Consider the following 19,055-nt stretch of genomic DNA (forward strand, 5'->3'; position numbering starts at 1 on the left):
AGTTCCTGCGGCTCAGATTCACCACTTTTACGGCGGAAACATGGAGTGGACTGCGATGGAAATCAACCCCGAGGTGTGCGAGATACATACGCGTTGAAATAAATACATTCAGCGGCGCTTGAACTAACATGACTGTGTTTTTATTTATTGCAGATGCTGAACAAGGTGAGTAGCTAGCGTCACAAACTCCGTAACGTGCGGCTAACTACTTCAACGGTCGGTAAAACTGAGCAATGGTTTGTCTTTTAGTTTGACTTAAGTTCACTGCTTGTACTTCATTGACGTGTCGGCTAACACATTAGCATTCCCACAGCCCGTGAAACGCAACACACGCGCCTTTGTGTATTTTATTTAACGCTACGACAACTCCAGTGGAAGTTGTGGGTTGGGAGTCAGGCCACACAGCAGCAGCATCCTCCTCCTCCTCGTCTGGACTCAGGGTGTGGCCCCCCTCGCACCACGCAGCATCTTTAAAGCTTTGGGAGTGGGAACATCACTTGACCTCCTCCTCCTCCTACTATCTATGACACCGAATCCGTCCCATTGATTTTCCCCGGTTCTGCATTACAGATGATGGAGAAGCTGGGCGTGGGCGGAAAGTGGCGCTTCGTGGACGTGCTGGGACTGGACGAGGATCAGCTGTCCGCCGTCCCCAAACCGTGCTGTGCCCTGATGCTGCTCTTCCCGTTGACACAACAGGTAGGGTAGGACAGGACAGGGCAGGGGGAGAGCCGTCTGACGACATCGGTTTCTGGAAGAGACAGAGGGGGGGGGGGTACATGCCCGATTGTCTGGGGTGGTACAGACTAGAGCCTGGGAGGGAAGAGGGAGGGCAGTGGGAGAGGCAAGGCTGTGTCATGGGGTTTAGGGAAGACATTTTCATGATGCATTTTTCATGTACAGTGTGGTTAATGTTTTACTAGGCTGTGTAATCTACATTTCTGGTGTTTGCTGCAGATGTGACTCTCTTGAGCTTCTCCAGGTGCAAAAGAGTTAATATAGTTGCCTCTTTGAGAGAATGACTCAACACAATGTGACCCATGAAGCCGGAGGAGCAAATGAGCCCTCTGGGAAATTAACTACATGTGATACTTTTTTCAACACTAGTTACTAAAATGCTTGAGATTTTTGATCTGGCGTAGATATTTGACAGGTTTTGTGGAATACAAATAACACTGAGGCCATACACATTCCTTGCAATTAAATGAATCTGCGTAATATGCAATTTTGAGAGTTTGTGCCGCCGTCATTTTCAGTAAAGGTTATTTTTTCCAGACGACTTATGATTCTATGAAAAGGTTATTTGTTACTTAAATGGCCTGATGATTTCCTGTGTTTTACTTGTATGATCGCTCTCTATTCTCACTCCATTAGGCCTGTCATTGAATCTGTTTGTCTTAATGCGCTACAGCACGAGTCCTTCCGGAAGCAGCAGGCAGACAAAGTGGCAGCTGGCTCTGATGTGTACTTTCTGAAGCAGACTGTGGGCAATTGCTGTGGCACCATTGCCCTTCTCCACAGCGTAGGCAATAACAAGGACAACATGACCTTCAGTAAGTGCATTTGAAAGAGCTTTCATGTCAATGTTGAGAATAATGGACAATGGTTTCCTTCTCAACTTTGACTTTTTTTCTGTTAGATGATGGCTCTGCATTGAAAAAGTTTCTGGATGACACTGCTGGTATGTCCATTGATGAGCGCGCCAAGCAGTTTCAAGAAAATCAGGTAACGTGTTTTCATCACAGATGTTCAGCAACAAAGTAAATTGATTTATTGCAGTCAGAGGGGCAGCTCCTGTTGTTGCTAGTCAACTTTTTGGCCACTTGGGGGCGACAAACGCTGTAAATTAAATCTGTATAAACCATCTTGCACCTACAACGCGTCCAGGTCATGTAGTTTATGTGAACATTTTTATTCTAAAGAAGTGCGTGCAGGTAGTTTCCATCTACAGGGAGGATTAACACGAATATAAACAGTTTTTTTCAATGTATTTCTGCAGGCAATCAAAGAAGCGCACAACGATATTGCTGCACAAGGCCAATGCAGGGTAGGCCACATCTGCATGACTTTACTTTAACTAAAATGATTAGGTCCACACTCCTTTTTAAATGTCTATTGGCTTTTTATTGACCAATTTACTATTCGTCTTGCAGCCTGGAGATGATAAAGTGAACTTCCACTTTATCGCCTTTGCAAATGTGAATGGACAGCTTTATGAATTTGGCAAGTGGAATATGCTTTTCAAACACATTTGTCCAAATAATATTCCCTGTTCTTATCCTGTGTTTTTGTTTTTGTTTTTTAGATGGTAAAATGGACGGAGCAGTAAACCATGGTGCCACTAAAGATGAGACTTTTGTTTCGGTATGTGCATAACTAGTATACAATACAAAAGGTGTCAATGTTTTGGTTTTTTTAAACATTAATTAAACCCTATGCTTGCTCGTGTTTAGGATGCTGCTAAAGTTTGCCGCGGCTTCATGGAGAGAGAAGAAGGTGAAGTCCGATTCTCTTCTGTGGCTCTCTGTCAGAGTTAAGCAAATTGTAGAGACCCATGCTCTGAAGCTTTTAAATGTTGTTAGGTCACCTGTACAAGCGTTCTATGCACTGTGAAGGACCTATTGTTTCCCTCAATTGTCCTGGGTTGGAGAAAAACATTCTTGAGCGGTGTTCAAACCTTTTGTTTTCAAGCTTTATGTATGTTCAGCAGTGTCCAACACTGCCTATTGTTCAGCACTTTGTCGCATCTGTGGGTACAATAGATGTTAAAATGCCTTGAGCCAAACAGTTTGCACTTAGAAGATGTGGCACAATCTACTGTTATCTCTGAATGATGTAATGTTCAGATAAAGTTACTTAAGACCATCATTTTGCATACTGCCAACCTTTGCCAAATCTTCTTCTCACAATAGCATTTCAGTTTGAAACTGCTGCAACTGTGATATTGTTAACCCACACATTCATTTGGGTCAGCTTTATTGAATAAATGTACATTTCTTTTGTTATTGTGGAAATCTGTTCTGCAAAAAACATTAAAGCAAATCTGCATAAATCAGAAGTGTCATGATTATTGTTGGGGTGATGCATGCTGTGGCTAAGCGCTTCTAAAACGCACTGGGGAAATGGTCAACAGACAAATTCTACAGAACAAAACAAGCGCAACTTGTATTGATCCCCTCTCTCTCCTCGCTCGACCTCCCCCGCACGGATTCCTGCCTGCGCGTTCACGTCTCCTAAAACGCGCGGCTGTAGCAGCGCCAGCGGGACGCAGCCTCTCACTCCAGCCTACTCGGGTTATTTTTAGCGGCTCTTCGTGTTGCAGTGGCCGTGTCTTCATCATTTGGAGCGGGACAAGGGAAGCACGAGCGTGTCGGTAAGCGCCGCACAGGGACTTATTTCAGCGGACGGCCACGAGGATAACGGACTGCCTGCGCGGGGAGGGAGGGGAGCCTTATCCCGTGTCACACATCCCAGTCTCACCGGCGTCCAGCACGCTCTCGCGGACCGATATTTGGAGCGGCCTGTCCGGACATGGCTTCCCTTGAAAACGGCACAGCGCGGGAGGAACAGGGACCACCGGATCACAGCCATCCCGAGCCGGCCTGCCAGGAGGCTCAGAAATGGATAGAGGTGAGTTCAATGACCGATGAATAGCACCGTGGGGCCTGCTGCGGTAGAACTGGGGGAACAAATGGGTTAGGCGGTGACACGCTGTGAATGTGGGACAAAAATACGCTCCCCCGAACAGCAGTGGTGCACCGTCACCTGTTGGGGACCATGCAGAGAGTCGGGTTTCGGAGTGAGCAGGACAGGCATCGGCCCCGCGTGAGTGGGGCTAAAAGTTTGGGACGCATGTCATGAGGGGTGCGTTTTTCTGCAACGGGCTACACATGGTGTCGAGTGTTGAACAGAAAATAAGTTCTAAATGACCACGGAGAGGAACCGTGAAGCCCTTGTTTACGATTCGAGGACATTAGCTTGTTTTGCAGGACAGGAACGCCCCTATTCCGAGCGCGAGGGGATTCCGGTTGTCATGGTTATCAAACCCTTCCACCAATCGACTTGAGTTGATTGCATTGGATGAGATGATTTATGGTTTGCTGCAGAGCTTCATCTGCTCCACTAAAGCATCTTTATCTGCAACAATGAATCATCATTTGACCTATTTTGTACCGTCTCCTATGGCTGTGCTGTAGTGTCCTGTGTTCTCATCTTAGTCTATCTGCTAAGTCAGTGGGAAGTGGAAGAACATCAAGCTAGAATTATGAGGTGGTTTCATAAGAACTCCCACCTGTGCGATGCAAAAGCCAACCAAGGACAAGCTAAGGTTGTTAGGTTTTCAACAGTTCTTTATTTGTTTTGGAATATTCACAAAAATACTGACCCCATTGGCTGATGCCTTATATCAGTGTTATCACCATCATTATCAATGTTTTTTTAATAAGCAATGAGGCAAGTTAATTGTTCATAGTATCTGGTAATATGGTTGTTTAATGAATGAAAAAAATGCACAATTTTGGCCTTTAATTAATAATAATCTATCATTTCTTGCTGTAAGGATTAGCAGACCAATTAGGCGTCTTGTCAGGTATTAATATGCCAAACTCTTTTTCCAACACGGCATCGTTTGAATAAATAATGGACTTGGGCCGAAAGTTGACGTATCAATTTTCTCTTTGAGTAACAAATATTCCTTCACTCATTCGTTCATCATAATTTATACATAGATACAAACATAGATTGAGATGTTATATTTCTGTTTCACTGTTGAATGATAAACTTCAGGTCAGTTTGTCAAAATCATGTGGAAGAAACATTTGCCACATTCTTAGCGACACAGGAAATGTGATTTTTTTTGTTTTGTTTACATTTCATGATTAAGTGATCTATCCTATGTTTGTTGCCAGTGCTTGTTTTGTCGCCTGCCTCCTAATTCCCTGCCGTTATTTCCAGGCTGGGCTGACGCGCTCTATTTTTGCGCTCATCACAGGTGCCAGTGATTCGGTACTGCTGGTCTATTACGGTCTGGGTAGGAGTATGCAAAGTACAAACACACATATAGCGATCGGGACATGCATGCCACCCCCACCCCCCTCTTCCTCCTTTCTCATGGACACACCCAGGTACGGTGACACCAGTTTCTATGGGAACATAACATGTCTCAGGTGTCACTTTCCAAAGAGGGGGGCACTAGAGCAGTAGGCTATCACCATTTGACCCGTCTCGGAAGCTACTTTGGCACCAAACCTCCTCTGTCTGTTTATAGGTAGACGGGGGTGGATTAGTCCCCTGTCCCTGGCCATGGCACCCAACCATCCAGAGAGCCTTTAAACCTGTTGGATGTGACACTGAGCAGGTCACAGTTGCGTAAGCTTTGACGCCAGACGTGGGTAGAGGAGCCAAATGTTACTTTGAAATCAGTGATAGTGATAAGTATTGATCCAAAGAAGGAAGTAGGATGTTTGTGTAGACTCCGAGTCATCCAGGAGTTCACTGCTGTAGAAGAAGTGTCCGAAGTAGTCAACTGGACTGGGTGGTTTGAGTTCAGAACGTTTAACAAAGGCTTCCGATTAAAAGCAGAAGACGCCTGAAGTAAAGTAAACAACTCAGTCCTGTTCATGACTTTGGAAGCTTCTGCAATACTCAAGTAAATGAGACGGTGAAAAAACGACTTACCACTATTTAGTAATATAAGACAAAAGAATTAGGCCGATGAACTTTTTTCTTCTGTCAACATGAAGCTGTTGTCACTCATAGATTTTAATGACAGTGGGAGCCCGAAGGTGTCACTCAAATAATAGTATTGGTGCTTCAAATGACTCAAGTAGGAGTAAAAAAGTACCGTGAAACATCTCTTGTGCTACTACACACAGCTTTGACGCTAACCCAGGCTGGCTCTGTCTGTCAGAATGTTTAAGAAGTTGGTGTTGGAGTATACCGGGAGAACGTATGTGACAGTAAGTATGTGCAGCAGATGTCGCGGGTCAGATTAACCCCCGTGCTGAGCAGACTGCCAGCTGTGAGGGCATGACAGAGCCGGTGTGAGAGCACGGATTGATGGATTTGCCTCGCATGAAGAGAGAATGTGGAAGGATGATGCCATAGACGGGCTTCTGCGACTGCTGTAGAACACATGTTGCCTCAGGGACTTAAGTGGTTTGTAAAGGAGCTGCTCATTGAACCTCACTGTATGTTAGCACTTAAGAATAGGATGTAGAATATACGTGTTCTTGAAATGCAATATGATAAGAAAGACGGCTATATAAGAGTTTTCAAAGGTGTACTTTTTGGTCCCCATGGGGAAATGTCCTCAGCTTTTGACAGTAGTACCGCTGAGGGGTAGGCTACCTGAGTACTCGGAGGAAACCCACCCAGACATGGAGAGAACAGGCATGCTCCACACAGAAAGGCCCACACTGTCCGGGACTCGAAGCAGAGACAGCAAGAGCGTCTCATAGTGTCACACCTCCACAACCGGGGGCATGAGGAGGGCCCATGGTGGCTGTACACGAGCACTAAGAAGGGGTACTGTTTCTTTTCTTCCTTATTTTGAAATCCTTTTTATAGGATTCGATCCCACAGTTCACAGTAAAATGGGGTAAGAGCGGGGAGAGACATACAGCAAATTGTCAAATATCATTGCCTATACGTATTAGCTTTCATTGTACCGTTGATTTTTTGTTTTGTATGGTGTGAGGCCTATCCCCAACTTTCGGCCTGTCTTGGAGGCACAATGTCCTCTTTGTCAGCTTGCTTTGAAGCCTGTTCATTCAGAACTGCCTTATATCCTCACACAATAATGTGTTATATGCAATACTTTATCTTGGAACTGGTGCATTTCACATCGTCTTGCCTACAAACAAACAAAGGCTGGCAACAAGGGGAGTTTGTTATGTCCATCCATAGTCCCATCCCATCATTCAGTTTAATTACTTTGATCCAGATTAATCTTTCCCTCAGACATACACTACATCTGGATAAGGACTTTATCCCTCTTTGTCTCACTGTCTACTATCCAGACTATCCATTGTTGTACTATACAATATCATTAGATCCTTTGCAGTGGGAATAACGTGACCGTACGCATGTTGCTATATTCATATACATTGTTCTGCATTGGCGATCTTTCTCTGTATTAGTACGTGTATTACATGGGGGCCAAAAGTGCCTATAGCCCTTTTGCTACAAGAGTGTGAGTAGGTCAAACGTCACACCACCACTAATGCCGGTCGATGCGCTCTTAAGGGCAACAAGATCCAATATGGAGCACACATTTTGATCGTACTATTAGATTATCTACTGCACTTTATCTCTTGGCAAACCCCATCCCCCATCCTTTCTCTGTCTATCCAACCACTACTGTCCGACTTATCTATTACTTAAAGTAACGGCACCTAACATTTCATCCAATAAACAGAATAATATACAACCATGCGTTTTATCAAAGACATGATTAGCATTTAACAGAACCTGAAGGTTAAGAAACAAAGCATGTGTCTTTGCTGTGAGCGGCTCACCTCTCCAAAGAACTGAACTTACTGGTAACGGGGACGTCTCCAGCTCGTCTCCATGGTGATGTCGACTTAAGGCACCCAGATATGAGATTGGTTAGGTCCTCATCCAAATCCGTTCTTTGATCACCCACTGCACAAATAGCATTTTCTGCTGATAACCGTGCAGTTCAAAATGTTGCGCAGTGTGCCTTTAACAGTACAGTTTCACAGTACTGAAGTATTTGTAGAAGAAAACACTTAAACCTATTGGAAGTAGAAAGTTTAAATAAGTGTTGTGAATATCAAAAACACAAAGATTGTGCCCCGAACTCACCACCGGTGTAAAAACTCTTCTTCGTCTCAAAAACTTAGCTGCAGTACAGTTATAAACACTACGTTATAAACTTCGTTACTGACCTTTGCTTGCTTGTAATGTAGCAATCTGATGCTAAAATCATATAAATATATTTTCTATTGGCAAAAAATGTACACTGCGCAGCTGAAAAGCTCCCAAAAATTGTAGGTATTACTTGCCACCACAAAGTAGTGTTTCAGACATGATGGCCCTTTATCAGGTTGTCTGAGGAGGGAGGGTAAAACATAATTTCAGACTTCAACATAAATTATATTGGATTAACTAGAGGGGCATGAGTAGCTCTTCTTGCTTTGTTGTCCCTTCTATTTCATCTATAAATCTGTCTAAGGGCTTGCTTGGCCTCCTTGTGCTTATGCTGTGCTCCCCACACACGCTGCAACCTCCGGGTTTAACCAGAGTCTAACGCTGGAGGCTGCTGCTGCCATTCACCCGTCACCCGTGAGCTCTGAAAGAGAGAGAGAGGCTCGGATTACCGACGCTGGCACTGAAATCACCCCTCAGCCAGTGGCCTTTTGTGGCAGGCAGGAATGCTCGCTTCACAACCACACAGCCAATTTTATGCACTTTGCAGACACAACAAGCTTTTGTCAGATGCTTAAATGTTTCCGAATTGTCTATCAAATATCAGCTTGTTCATGGGGAAATAAGATCTAGGGCAATTTTGCAACCGAGCCATAAACTCTAGAGTTGAGGTTTGAGTGAAGTCTGTTCACGGGTTTTAAGTTGTAAAAAAACGAGCACTTACATGTGACTGAAACCCATGAATATGTGTGGAATAAGCATTTCACACAGAAGATGAGTTTCAACAAAGACAAAAACAACTAATCAATAGCTTTGCATTAGACCCACTTTTATACAAACCTTTGTCCTTTGCAACACTTGTACTGTAATGATTTTTAGTTTACACTATGAAGAGTCAATTAAAGTTCTTATGTTTGAAATGCAGACTTTATATGTGCAGTAGTTGACTGAAAGAAGGGGCTAGAAAAATGTACTACATTGAATTTACATAGTTGTGGTCCAAACTCATTCCTATAACTTTCCTAATACATTTCTAACATCCCAGTTCTTCAAAGGCATGGGTTTCACAACTTTCGGGAGCAAAGTAGTGCTAACATCAGCTCGCCTGCAAGTAGTTGATACATAAATATGCTTTATAATCAGATGCACAATTAGATTACAATCTTTTTTTTATCTACAAATATCTGCTTTTACAATATAAACTAATGTGGATGTTATGTTTATGGGAAAAATAGGGGATTTTCACTTCAGTGTTAAATTTTATAATATTCAAACCAATCCCAAACTCTCTCAAACAGTCTTCAGAGCTCTACTATCCATTATGCGTTTGCAGTTTTCTTCCCCTAAATCGCTGACAAACCTATTGTGCTGTGTGTTAATACAGCGCTCTCCCTGGTGGTTTAATAATGCATGACAGCGGTGTAAATGTTTCAAAGAGCTTGGAGCTGACTGCATGAACAGGACAGGCCCCGCAGCACATACACTTCCTCTGTCTGTGAGGGAGAGACCCTAACATTGAAAGACAAGAGCAAGTAAGAGATGCCAATGGGAAACATCTGGACATAACTTATGTAACACTAAACAATAGGCTGTTTTCAGAGCTGCAGATGGACTGTTTGTGGGTTATTTCCTTTTGCAGGTGGTCAATCGGGATACAGCGAAATTGGTGAAGGAAGGATTATATGGTTTGACATAGTGCTGCACATATTTCTGTAAATGCTGTTGCGATTTACAGAAATTTTCTCACTTTAGAACCACTGGGACAGGATATCCCAGACAGATGGGAATATTAACATAAGAGGATACTGAAATTTGAATTGCCAAACAAAGACAATAATCACAGACAGGATGTTTTGATATTCTACCCATCTAAATCAGTACTACATGTGTAATGCAATTCAGAGCTTCCCAGTTTAAGAAATATTGAAATATATTAAGAAATCATTACAGTCTTGTCAAAGCAATGTTATTATTCCCCAGAGGCAGGGGTAAATTCCTAAGAAACTTCCTTAAAGTGGGGTCCAGACAGTTCCGGTGACATTCCACTGCCACAGCACAGCTCTTGTCTTACTGACCACCGCAGTTTTAGTTTGTGTTTTTAATCAAATATGCCACAAAATGTTATGTTTAACACAATTTTGTTCATATTAAAGCCACACTCAGAGTGGTTATCAGTAGGTCGTCTTCATGGAGATGCTTGCTCTGCCTTTGCTAGCCAAATATTAGGTTTCTTTTCCACATGCAATATACTGACAACACATTGCAAAAATAGCATTGTTGGAGTCTGGCTGATCATTCAGAGCATGTTTGGTAGAGTTAGATGCTCCTGTGACGTTGGAAACATATAACCTGGATTGTTCTATGGTGTGACTTTGACCGATAAGGTTTTAGTTTGGCTATTGTTTGGCCAGAATAGAAATAATGGGTTGTGTCTGTCCCTCTCCTTCACAAAACAGTCTAATCATGTTTTGGAAGCCACATGAGCGGTTGGATCAGTATAGTGTGCACCGCGTTAACAGTTTTGCTCCAAACTAATCTGCATTAATCTGGATTAATGGTCTAAGGAGCCAGGCCTTTCCATTCATCTTTGGCTGCTGGTTACACAACACCTCCAAAGGCATGTTTCTGTGTGTGGGCTGGCTGCACTTTGTCCGTCTTGTTCCCTGGTTCTCTGCCTTTTCCCTCCCTCAATCTTGTACTTCAAAGAATTGAGGTTATCACGGTGTCTTTTTGCAGCCGGGCCTGACTGAGTGTATCTGAATCAAGCGTGTGCGTGTGTGTGGGCGCTGTTCGGGAAAGTGGAAGGAGGGCACAGAGCGGTGTATCATTGCCCTGGCTTCTCTCTAATTTGGTTTGTAGTACCAAATGTTGGGGGAAGGGTGAGCTGGGCAGCATCAGGTTCCTCTGTTTAGGACTGGGGCACCATTCAAGAAGAGTAGACCACTGACATAGTAGTAGAGCTGGCAAGTACAACTGAAAAATGTTAAAGTGCCGAGGATAATACATTTAAGGTCGCATTACATTGTAAATTATATATAGAGGAACACAAGCATAACCTGAAAACGGTTGTCCACATTCTGTATTGTTGAAGCACAAATGACTCACTGCAGCAAGTTCAGTTCAGTTCAGTTCAGTTAGTTTTGTTGTCTATTCTGCCTCATATAAATACAGAGAATCAAAATTGTGTCATGCCAAACCCTATTATTATTATTATTATTATTATTATTATTATTATTATTATTATTATTATTATTATTATTATTATTATTATTATTATTATTATTATTATTATTATTATTATTATTATTATTATTAACACATTATCCGAAATATATGAACACAGGGGAGAGTTCAGCTTCCTGACAGCCTGGTGGACGAAGTTGTCCTTCAGTCAGTTGGATCTGGCGTGAACTGAGACTCCCTGATGGCTGGAATGAAGGCTGTGGGATGGGTGTACATCATGCAAATGTTCCGTTCTCTGCTGCCTGTTATTTTCCTAAACCTAGTCCTCAAAAAACACTTATCACTGGGAAGGGCCTCCAATGCAGGCGAGGACACCCTTTGATTTACTTAACACAATATCCCTTGTCAGGCTGGCACCAGCAGATCACCAACACTTTGTGACATAACACCCATTTGCAAGTAAACGTGGGAAAAACGCAAGCACAATCTCACTGTCACATTGTATGGATTATCGGGGGCGCAGCTTATATACTCAGTTCTGCAGGGAGTAACGCTAATAACCTTATTCAAGAACACTTTTCTCCGCTTCTCCTCCTCTAAAGTCATGTCTCTTGTGTCCCCTTCCTGTTCGCTCCACAGGCCGTCACAGGGAAAAGCTTCGGAGACAAGGACTTCCGCAGCGCGCTGGAGAATGGCATCCTGTTATGCGAGTAAGTCCATTACATCAGCTCCATTCTGGTTTTTGATCTTTGCCCAGACATATATAAACACCTTAAGGCTCATTAAAACCCCGCTTCCACCAGACTGCTGAGTGCAATCAAGCCAGGTCTGGTCAAGAAGATCAACAGACTGCCCACCCCCATCGCAGGGCTGGTAAGTGGACACTCGGTGGTGGGATATCCGGCAGGAGCGTTCTGTCTGAGTGATAAAACTTGTGACTGCGGCCCCCCACCCACCCCACCCCTGCTGGTTTTTGTAGGACAACCTGTCAGTGTTCCTGCGCGGCTGTGAGGAGCTGGGACTGAAGGGAGCTCAACTGTTTGACCCCGGAGACCTCCAGGACACATCGATACGAGCCAATCTCAAGTACGTAGTTGACAGTGAGCGTGTTTCTTGTTACATTTACCCATTAGGTTTTTGTGACATTCATTTTGAAGTGTGTGGAAAGTCCAACTAGTGCAACAACCAAGTACCTTTTCTTTTGTGCTGCCTCTTGACCCACCAGGTTGTTCTGTACCAGTTTTAGATACTGATTGTCATTGGAATCAGTAGTATTTTTAGTTATTTTCCGCAATACCATGTTGACACCATTTACCTATCCCAGCATTAGTAGCCAAGCCTAATTAGAGCAAGCGCCTTTTTAGCTAATGCAATCAAGCCCTTAAAACTAAGTGCTACTTTGCCATGGCACCAAGTTTAAGCCTACATTTTAGCCGCTATAGGTGAGAAGCTGTAGACCAAAGAAAGATAACAACCCTAACTGCAGTTGTGTAGCCTCGAGAACAGAAGAGAATCTGAACTGGAATCCTCTTGAGCTCTCCAATCCTTATCTATTCACTCAACTTCTCTTTTCTTCAGGGACTCCGACTGCAATCGCAAACTCAAAAACGTAAGCTACTTCTTACGTCGTTATTCCACGTCATCATGATTGCATATTCAACAGTGCTTGCGTCTCAGGTGCTGAACACAGTATTCTGGCTCGGGAAGGCTGCAAGCGGCTGCGCCTTTTACAGTGGTCCCACGTTGAACCTCAAGGAGTTTGAAGGACTGCTGGCTCAGATGAAGGTGGTAAGTGAGCGCGCGCGGAGCAGGGAGTGGGAGATAGAGGACACATGGAGGAGGAAGGGGGAGGGTGGTCTGCTCAGCTTCCTGTTTTTGACCAAGAGACACTCTTGACAGGTGTAAACACAGGCCGCAGAGATAGGGGTTTTCGGTGAAGGCGTGATTAGGTTCTGGGGGGGAGGAGGGTCTGAGGCGTGGGAGGGAAACAGGATACTAAAATGTAACTACGCTAGAACGGATTTAGAACAACTTGACAGTGCACTTTTTGTTGTTTCATGGAGTTTATATGATATTTTAAAGTAATAACGGCAAAGAACAAAATGCATAAAAGTTGTGATGTGTCGTAATAAGCTCATCCCTGTGGAGAATGTTAGAAGTGCGTTGGGAAGAAGTTTGGACCGTATGTGTGTTCATTGTTTGTAAAGAATAGAAATAACAGAAAGGGCCTTCAATGCTCTTTTTCTGGCTTTTTTGTTTTACTCTATTACTCAAAATGTCATGTTGTCTACCTAGGACAGTGACGAATCGGCGGAGAGTTCACAGAAGCGCAGTGTGAGAGACAGCGGCTATGACTGCTGGGATTCAGAGCGGAGCGAGTCTCTCTCTCCTCCACGACACACTCGAGACAACTCCCTGGACAGGTCGCTTTTCTATGGGAATGTTTTGTTGACTTGTGCCTGTGTTTTTATTCAGTGTTACACTCAACCACTATATCATAACATTGTAACAGGTAACTTTCTAGAGTCCATTCTGTGATAGTAATTGCCTATAAATTGCAGTAGACAAGTTTATTTCTGCACACACCTAGCTATCTTGTCTCTTTAATAAACATTGATTTTATTTTATGTCAACAGCTTGGACTCCTTTGGCTCCCGCTCGCAGCACAGTCCCTCTCCCGATGTGGTGAATCGAGGCAACAGCGATGGTCAGTCCCAATGAATAACGCATACTGAGCAAATATAAAACACATATTACCCTCCCCCACTTGTATTCAACATCGCATCCTTGTAGCTGCCACCTCCCCCTTGTTACTCACTGCATAGATTTACCTATAATGTCAACAACTTCTTTTACGCAGAAAGGCAAAACCACCCTTCCATAAATAGTTTCGACAGCACGCTGAGTTTTTGAACCGTGGTATGTTGTGGTCATTTAGGTCAAACAGCTGAAGGACCTATGTCATAGAATGAGTGTGCCCAGGTCCATTAGCAGCTGTTGGGTCTAAGTTGCAATCACTGGAGATTTGGTCAGCATCCTCCCAGTGGTATATGCAGATAACACACCCCTTTTAATATGTGTGTGTGTTGGAAAAGGGAAGAGGGCCATCCCGTTTGTCTTTCACGTTGACAGCGTTATGTGTGCGCAAGCAGCTGTCAAGAAAAACACTATTCCAAAGTCAGGAATAGATTCATTGCCCGCATTCCCTGAAGGTCACCATGGAGAAAGCACACTGTCGCCCGTCTAGCAGCCAGTGAGAAAGGACAACGCAGCGTGCACTTTATCCCACTCTGTCTGCATGCCAGTCCACAGGATAGATTTACGGGTCTGTAATAGTGAGTGCTTTTGTATTTGCATAGCAAAGTCAATGGCGGCAGCGGTGTGACCCCAATTGAAATATTCTTTATGAAGTACTCTGGTTTATTGTCCATGTAGGTTAAGCTTGTGTGTATTTTTATTATCCTGACCTAATTTTGACTGCCCTGCTCCCAACAACACAACACATGGCCACCCCATACTGTAAAAATAGTTTTCAATCAATTGCACCCATTGTAATAAAGGCAAGAGCTGACCTTTAATCTCTTTCTCTGTGTCACTTTTTCCCCCTGTTTGATGTAATGTAGACCTTTTCAAAAATATAAGTTCTAACTGAAAACTAATTTCCACATTTACAAGAAATAGTATTATGTCATCAGCAAAACGTCCCGGTGCTCTTTACTGTTCTGGTGTTGTACCTTTTAAAGTTTTGACTTGTTACAGCACTTCTATGCCTATTTCTATATAAGAAACAATAAAGGTGACAATGGGTCTCCTTGCCTATATTCTCTGTTTCATAAATATCTTTGTATAATAGTTATTGATTGCTATAGCATAGTGTTGTTTATGTATAAAGTGCTGTTTTCCTTTAATTTAAATCATTCCAAAGCCTGTATTTTGAATGAAGAGGCCAATCCAAACACTTCTTCCCTTTTTACTGTTTTTCAAGATGCGACATAAACAACCACATTTAGATTTGTATCTTTTTAAGATAAATAGTACAGGCAAGAGGCCCTTTTAGTGGGAGGAAAAAGTAGAATGAAGTCCAATAAGAAGTACTACTCCAAAACCTGGTTTAATTTCTACCTCTTTACACGCAGGGAGAGGCAGCGACTCCGAGGCCGACGCTCCAGGCAAGAGGCCGGACGTGAGGAAAGACGACATGCTGGCCCGCCGCACCGCCAGCAGTGACGCGAGAAGCTCAGTCCCCTTTAACCAGTTCCTGCCAAACCGTGCAAACGCCTGCACGTACATCCCAGGTCCCCGACGGAAACAGCATACAGAGGAGGGAGAGCAGCGGAGGTAACAGGCCACACATGATTAAGTTCATTCATCCAATCCAGTTTATCATTTAAACGGATAAAAACGCAAATTGTAGGACTATCCTGACATGCAGTGGGCTCAGGAAGTATTCATACCCCTATTTTTATTCCTGTGTCATTAAAATGGTGTTAAATCTCAGTCGATCTTTCAGCAGCAGGTTGGATTTATACAGACCCCCTCTTTACTAATTCAGTTCAAATGCAGCCTGCAGCTAAAAGAGTGTTTGTTGCTGACAAAGCCTCATGAGGGGTCACTAAAACAATCCAGTCCTGATGGAGGTTTTATGAATGATTTTCCAAAGCATCTATGATTGAGAGCACTGGAATAAACTACCATTTTATTTTGTACCAATTGGGTTGAAATATATTTGATTTTAGTATTAGAATGAACCATAATAAGATGGTAATTACACAAAACTAAAAGACATTTGAAAACTTTCTGAACCCACCACATTTCCTACAACTGTTCCCAGTCAAGCCAATGTAGAACATGGCAAAAAACCTGGACCTCCCTTCAGAAGTCCAAAGTGTGTCACGTGGGCTCCAGAAAACAATTTCAACCACAAAGAGGAGCCAATTCTGGAGGAGACCGAAACCCCCGAGGAGTCAGAGCAAAGAAAGATGCAGAAACTGGAAAAGGCGGGCATTAAAGTGTTGCCCGCTGCTGTGCGATATAACAGGTCAGACAGGACTGGCATGGCGCTAACGCTGTTGTGGGCTATAACTTAATTGAAATGCTTTGGCCGTTGGGGGATTTGTTGTTTGGTTTGGCCAGGTTTGAATGATGTTGAGTTTGGTGTTAGTTGCTGCGTTTGGTTGGTATTTTTTACATTGTTATTCAAGACTTATAGTATCAAATATTACGTTATGTCCAAGATTGCTGTTGCTGGTTGGTTGTATTGCTTTGGTGTTACTAAAAGTTTTTGTAGCCTTTTGTTTGTTATCATTAACAGTATGCTCAATAGGGCCGGGACAATGCACTTTTGTTGTGATACAGGGGGCTCAATACAGTACGTATACAATAACAAACTGCAATACTTTACCCTGAATTAACTGAATAAGAAAGCACAAGTTAATTTTCTAAAAGTAATTAATAAAATATGTATCATACAGACACAGAGTAAAACATGTTGAATAAGAGGCATTTGAAAAGCATTTTGTTTAAACCGATCAGCAGTGAAACAGATATTAACTCAACTTTAAGTAAAAAAAAACATTTGGATACTTTGTTGTGTTTGTGATACATGCCTCCAATACAACACATGTATAACAATAAAGACACATTGTGATATATTGCAAAACGATGTGTTGTCTCAGCCCTAATCCTCAATATTGTACTTTTGCGTATTCTCTTCCAAACAACAATGTCGGTGATGTTCGTCCAGATAACCAATAATCTCGCTTGATCAATTAAACCCTCTATCTGTTATGGGGGGTGCTACAAGGGTTGTCTGCATGTGTTAGATTGTCGAGTGACCGTTTTAGGTCTGGTGTGTAAAATACTCCCGATTTGCGACTCGCAGATGAACACTGGAATGCAAAACTAATCCCCTAAATCCATATTTACGAAGGCCAAGCCGCGCGCCGTGCACGTCACTATCCCTCGGCTGCATGAATGCTCACAGCGTCACAATCCAATCAGCCATCTCTGACCCCAGCCCGGCCGCCAAAGAGGAGCCGGAAGTGCGGTCGCCGTCGCCCCCCAACATCATCCTGCGCAGAGACAATGAGTTTCTGCGATCTCAGAAGGCGGCCTGGGACTCCTCTTCGGACGGGGAGGAGGGGCCGGAGGTGCAGAAGGTGCCCGATGTTCGTAAGGATGACTTGGCGTCGAGGAGGGCTGCACGGGGCCCGGCTGCTCCCAAAGTGCGGCAGTTCGTCCCTCCGCCTGTCTGTAGTAACAAGGACATGGAGCGCTGGGAGGGCATTAGACGCGCCTCTCAGCAAACCCTGCAGGAGAGGGAGAACAGGTTAGCGCCCTGCATGCTACTGCTGTTGGTTTGCTTCCTATATCCATTCATAACATTTATTGCAAAGCACATACTGTAACTTTGATGAGTAAACATCAGTCATTAAGGTCTGAATTTGACCAAAACATGACTTAGTTATGCCAGGACGCTGTATGTTTTTCCTCACATTGTGTTGCCCTACTTTCATTCAAACTTCTTCCCTTCTGTTTCCTATTTCTATCCTTCCTCCTCTCCTTGGATGGTGTGGTCACCCTTTAACACATTGCGTGCCGTGTGACCCCACTGTACCTCCCGTCTGATTGGCCAGTGACAAGGAAGTGATAATCCCTGACATCATTACCCGCAGAGAAAACCCCTTCCTGAAGCCCACGCCTAGCGGTGAGCGAGAGGAGGATGAGGAGGAAGCGGAGAAAGAAGAAGTTAGGGCCGTGCCTAATAAACAGAAGGACGACCTGGCTCTGAGGCGTGCTCAGAGCAGGCCCCTCCCAAACAGGGACGGACCAATGAGCTTTGCCGCCGCGCCCATGAGTCAAGCCGATATGCTGAAGTGGGAGAGGCTCAAGATGTCTGACCCCAGGTGCTCCATCCATGACAGTAGTTAGTGGACGAGTGTGTGCTGTGTCAACTCATGGTTGTCGTGTCTGTACTTACGAGTCTTCAGCTTTATTATGCATGATTGTGCCCTATTTTATGACACCTTAGTATTGTTTTTTTCCCCACTGTTTTATGAAGCAATGCTGCGGAGTATTTCAGGTCACGTGTTGCTATGTCACAAGAGCACTGAAAAGTATGTACAATTCAAAACATAGGTGTCAGTCTAAATATGCTGGGTTACTTCAAAATGTATGAAAGAAACATTTGAAGTATGTTTTTCATGAGGGAACAGCATGACATTATTCAAAGCTCAATGCTAGAACATTTTTAACAGTTGATGTAGCATTTTATTGGCCTTTCAAAAGGTCTGTTGAGTTAGGCAGAAACATATTTGTGTGTTTAACCCCCCAATACTCAACAGTTAACAACCTTGAACCTCTACAGTTTAAAAGCTGAGAGAAAATGATAAAATGTACAGTGCTACTCCCAGTGTGGACTTAAATGTTATGAAGCAGCGCACTTATTCCGCCTCATGCACTGTATTGATTGGTACGGACCATGTCAGGTCAGGAATGTGAGGCATTTTCATCCTTTAATCACCTCCAACTGTGACATAAGTACTGTAACTCCACATCTTTGTTTACAATTACTCAAGCTGAGAGAAAAAGGGAAATTCTCACATAATCCAAATCAGTGGTTAAATAAAGTTGTTTATTTTTGCACAATAGCAGGCAGTTCTCTTTCTCTGTATACCAGACCTCTGCAATATACTTTTATTATTATCTATAGAAAATCCATACTTTGAGCAAATTATAGCAAACTAATATGCAAAACCCCTTTCTTCATTTGTGGCAAACAACAATGACAAATTCATACCATTCCTATAAAGTTATACTTTTTGCTCATCGTCCCCCTCCCTTGTTTATTCTCCTCATGACTGTGCTCCTCAGTCCTCTCCAGTGTCCATTGAAACAGAAGAGAGACTTGGCCCGTGCGCATGAGGGTCTGTGTGAGGTCACTGTTGGCACTGCTCAGCCTTTGTGTTCCTCTCTTTGCTGAT

The 19,055-nt window shown here is 43.4% G+C and overlaps 3 protein-coding genes across 5 annotated transcripts in view; all 3 read left to right on the forward strand.

Moving 5' to 3' along the window:
- The first annotated feature begins 32 nt into the window (after positions 1 to 32).
- Positions 33 to 2,994, forward strand: uchl1 (ubiquitin carboxyl-terminal esterase L1 (ubiquitin thiolesterase)). The gene is made up of 9 exons (XM_079553209.1): positions 33 to 73; positions 154 to 165; positions 571 to 699; positions 1,412 to 1,553; positions 1,640 to 1,725; positions 2,000 to 2,047; positions 2,154 to 2,223; positions 2,306 to 2,364; positions 2,454 to 2,994. Exons 1-9 carry the CDS (start codon positions 41 to 43, stop codon positions 2,535 to 2,537), a joined length of 663 nt encoding a protein of 220 aa, XP_079409335.1. The 5' UTR covers positions 33 to 40; the 3' UTR covers positions 2,538 to 2,994.
- Positions 2,995 to 3,225: 231 nt separating this feature from the next.
- The window catches only part of LOC306960697 (LIM and calponin homology domains-containing protein 1-like), a 30,664-nt gene continuing 14,834 nt past the window's right edge, over positions 3,226 to 19,055 (forward strand). For all 3 annotated transcript variants that reach the window (XM_079553171.1, XM_079553173.1, XM_079553172.1), the window contains exons 1-9: positions 3,226 to 3,630; positions 11,713 to 11,783; positions 11,877 to 11,946; positions 12,053 to 12,159; positions 12,652 to 12,682; positions 12,751 to 12,861; positions 13,369 to 13,496; positions 13,710 to 13,780; positions 15,210 to 15,411. In XM_079553171.1, coding sequence (XP_079409297.1) covers positions 3,532 to 3,630; positions 11,713 to 11,783; positions 11,877 to 11,946; positions 12,053 to 12,159; positions 12,652 to 12,682; positions 12,751 to 12,861; positions 13,369 to 13,496; positions 13,710 to 13,780; positions 15,210 to 15,411 — 890 coding nt within the window. In that variant the 5' untranslated portion in view covers positions 3,226 to 3,531. The remainder of the gene's footprint in view (positions 3,631 to 11,712; positions 11,784 to 11,876; positions 11,947 to 12,052; positions 12,160 to 12,651; positions 12,683 to 12,750; positions 12,862 to 13,368; positions 13,497 to 13,709; positions 13,781 to 15,209; positions 15,412 to 19,055) is intronic.
- On the forward strand, positions 15,422 to 18,134 carry LOC306960698 (uncharacterized protein). Its single transcript, XM_079553174.1, has 3 exons — positions 15,422 to 16,111; positions 17,090 to 17,401; positions 17,709 to 18,134. Exons 1-3 carry the CDS (start codon positions 16,053 to 16,055, stop codon positions 18,001 to 18,003), a joined length of 666 nt encoding a protein of 221 aa, XP_079409300.1. The 5' UTR covers positions 15,422 to 16,052; the 3' UTR covers positions 18,004 to 18,134.

The sequence above is a fragment of the Gobius niger genome, assembly GCF_951799975.1.
Source record: "Gobius niger genome assembly, chromosome: 3".
Taxonomy (NCBI): Eukaryota; Metazoa; Chordata; class Actinopteri; order Gobiiformes; family Gobiidae; genus Gobius; species Gobius niger.

Excerpts from the sequence above, each read along its gene's own strand:
- uchl1 (XM_079553209.1), top strand. The coding sequence starts at position 41 with ATGGAGTGGACTGCGATGGAAATCAACCCCGAG. Across the intron at positions 700-1,411 it reads TCTTCCCGTTGACACAACAG|CACGAGTCCTTCCGGAAGCA; the intron begins GTAGGGTAGGAC and ends AATGCGCTACAG. Across the intron at positions 2,224-2,305 it reads TGGACAGCTTTATGAATTTG|ATGGTAAAATGGACGGAGCA; the intron begins GCAAGTGGAATA and ends TTTGTTTTTTAG.
- LOC306960698 (XM_079553174.1), top strand. The coding sequence starts at position 16,053 with ATGCAGAAACTGGAAAAGGCGGGCATTAAAGTGTTGCCCGCTGCTGTG. Across the intron at positions 16,112-17,089 it reads GCTGCTGTGCGATATAACAG|CCCGGCCGCCAAAGAGGAGC; the intron begins GTCAGACAGGAC and ends CTCTGACCCCAG. Across the intron at positions 17,402-17,708 it reads CTGCAGGAGAGGGAGAACAG|TGACAAGGAAGTGATAATCC; the intron begins GTTAGCGCCCTG and ends CTGATTGGCCAG.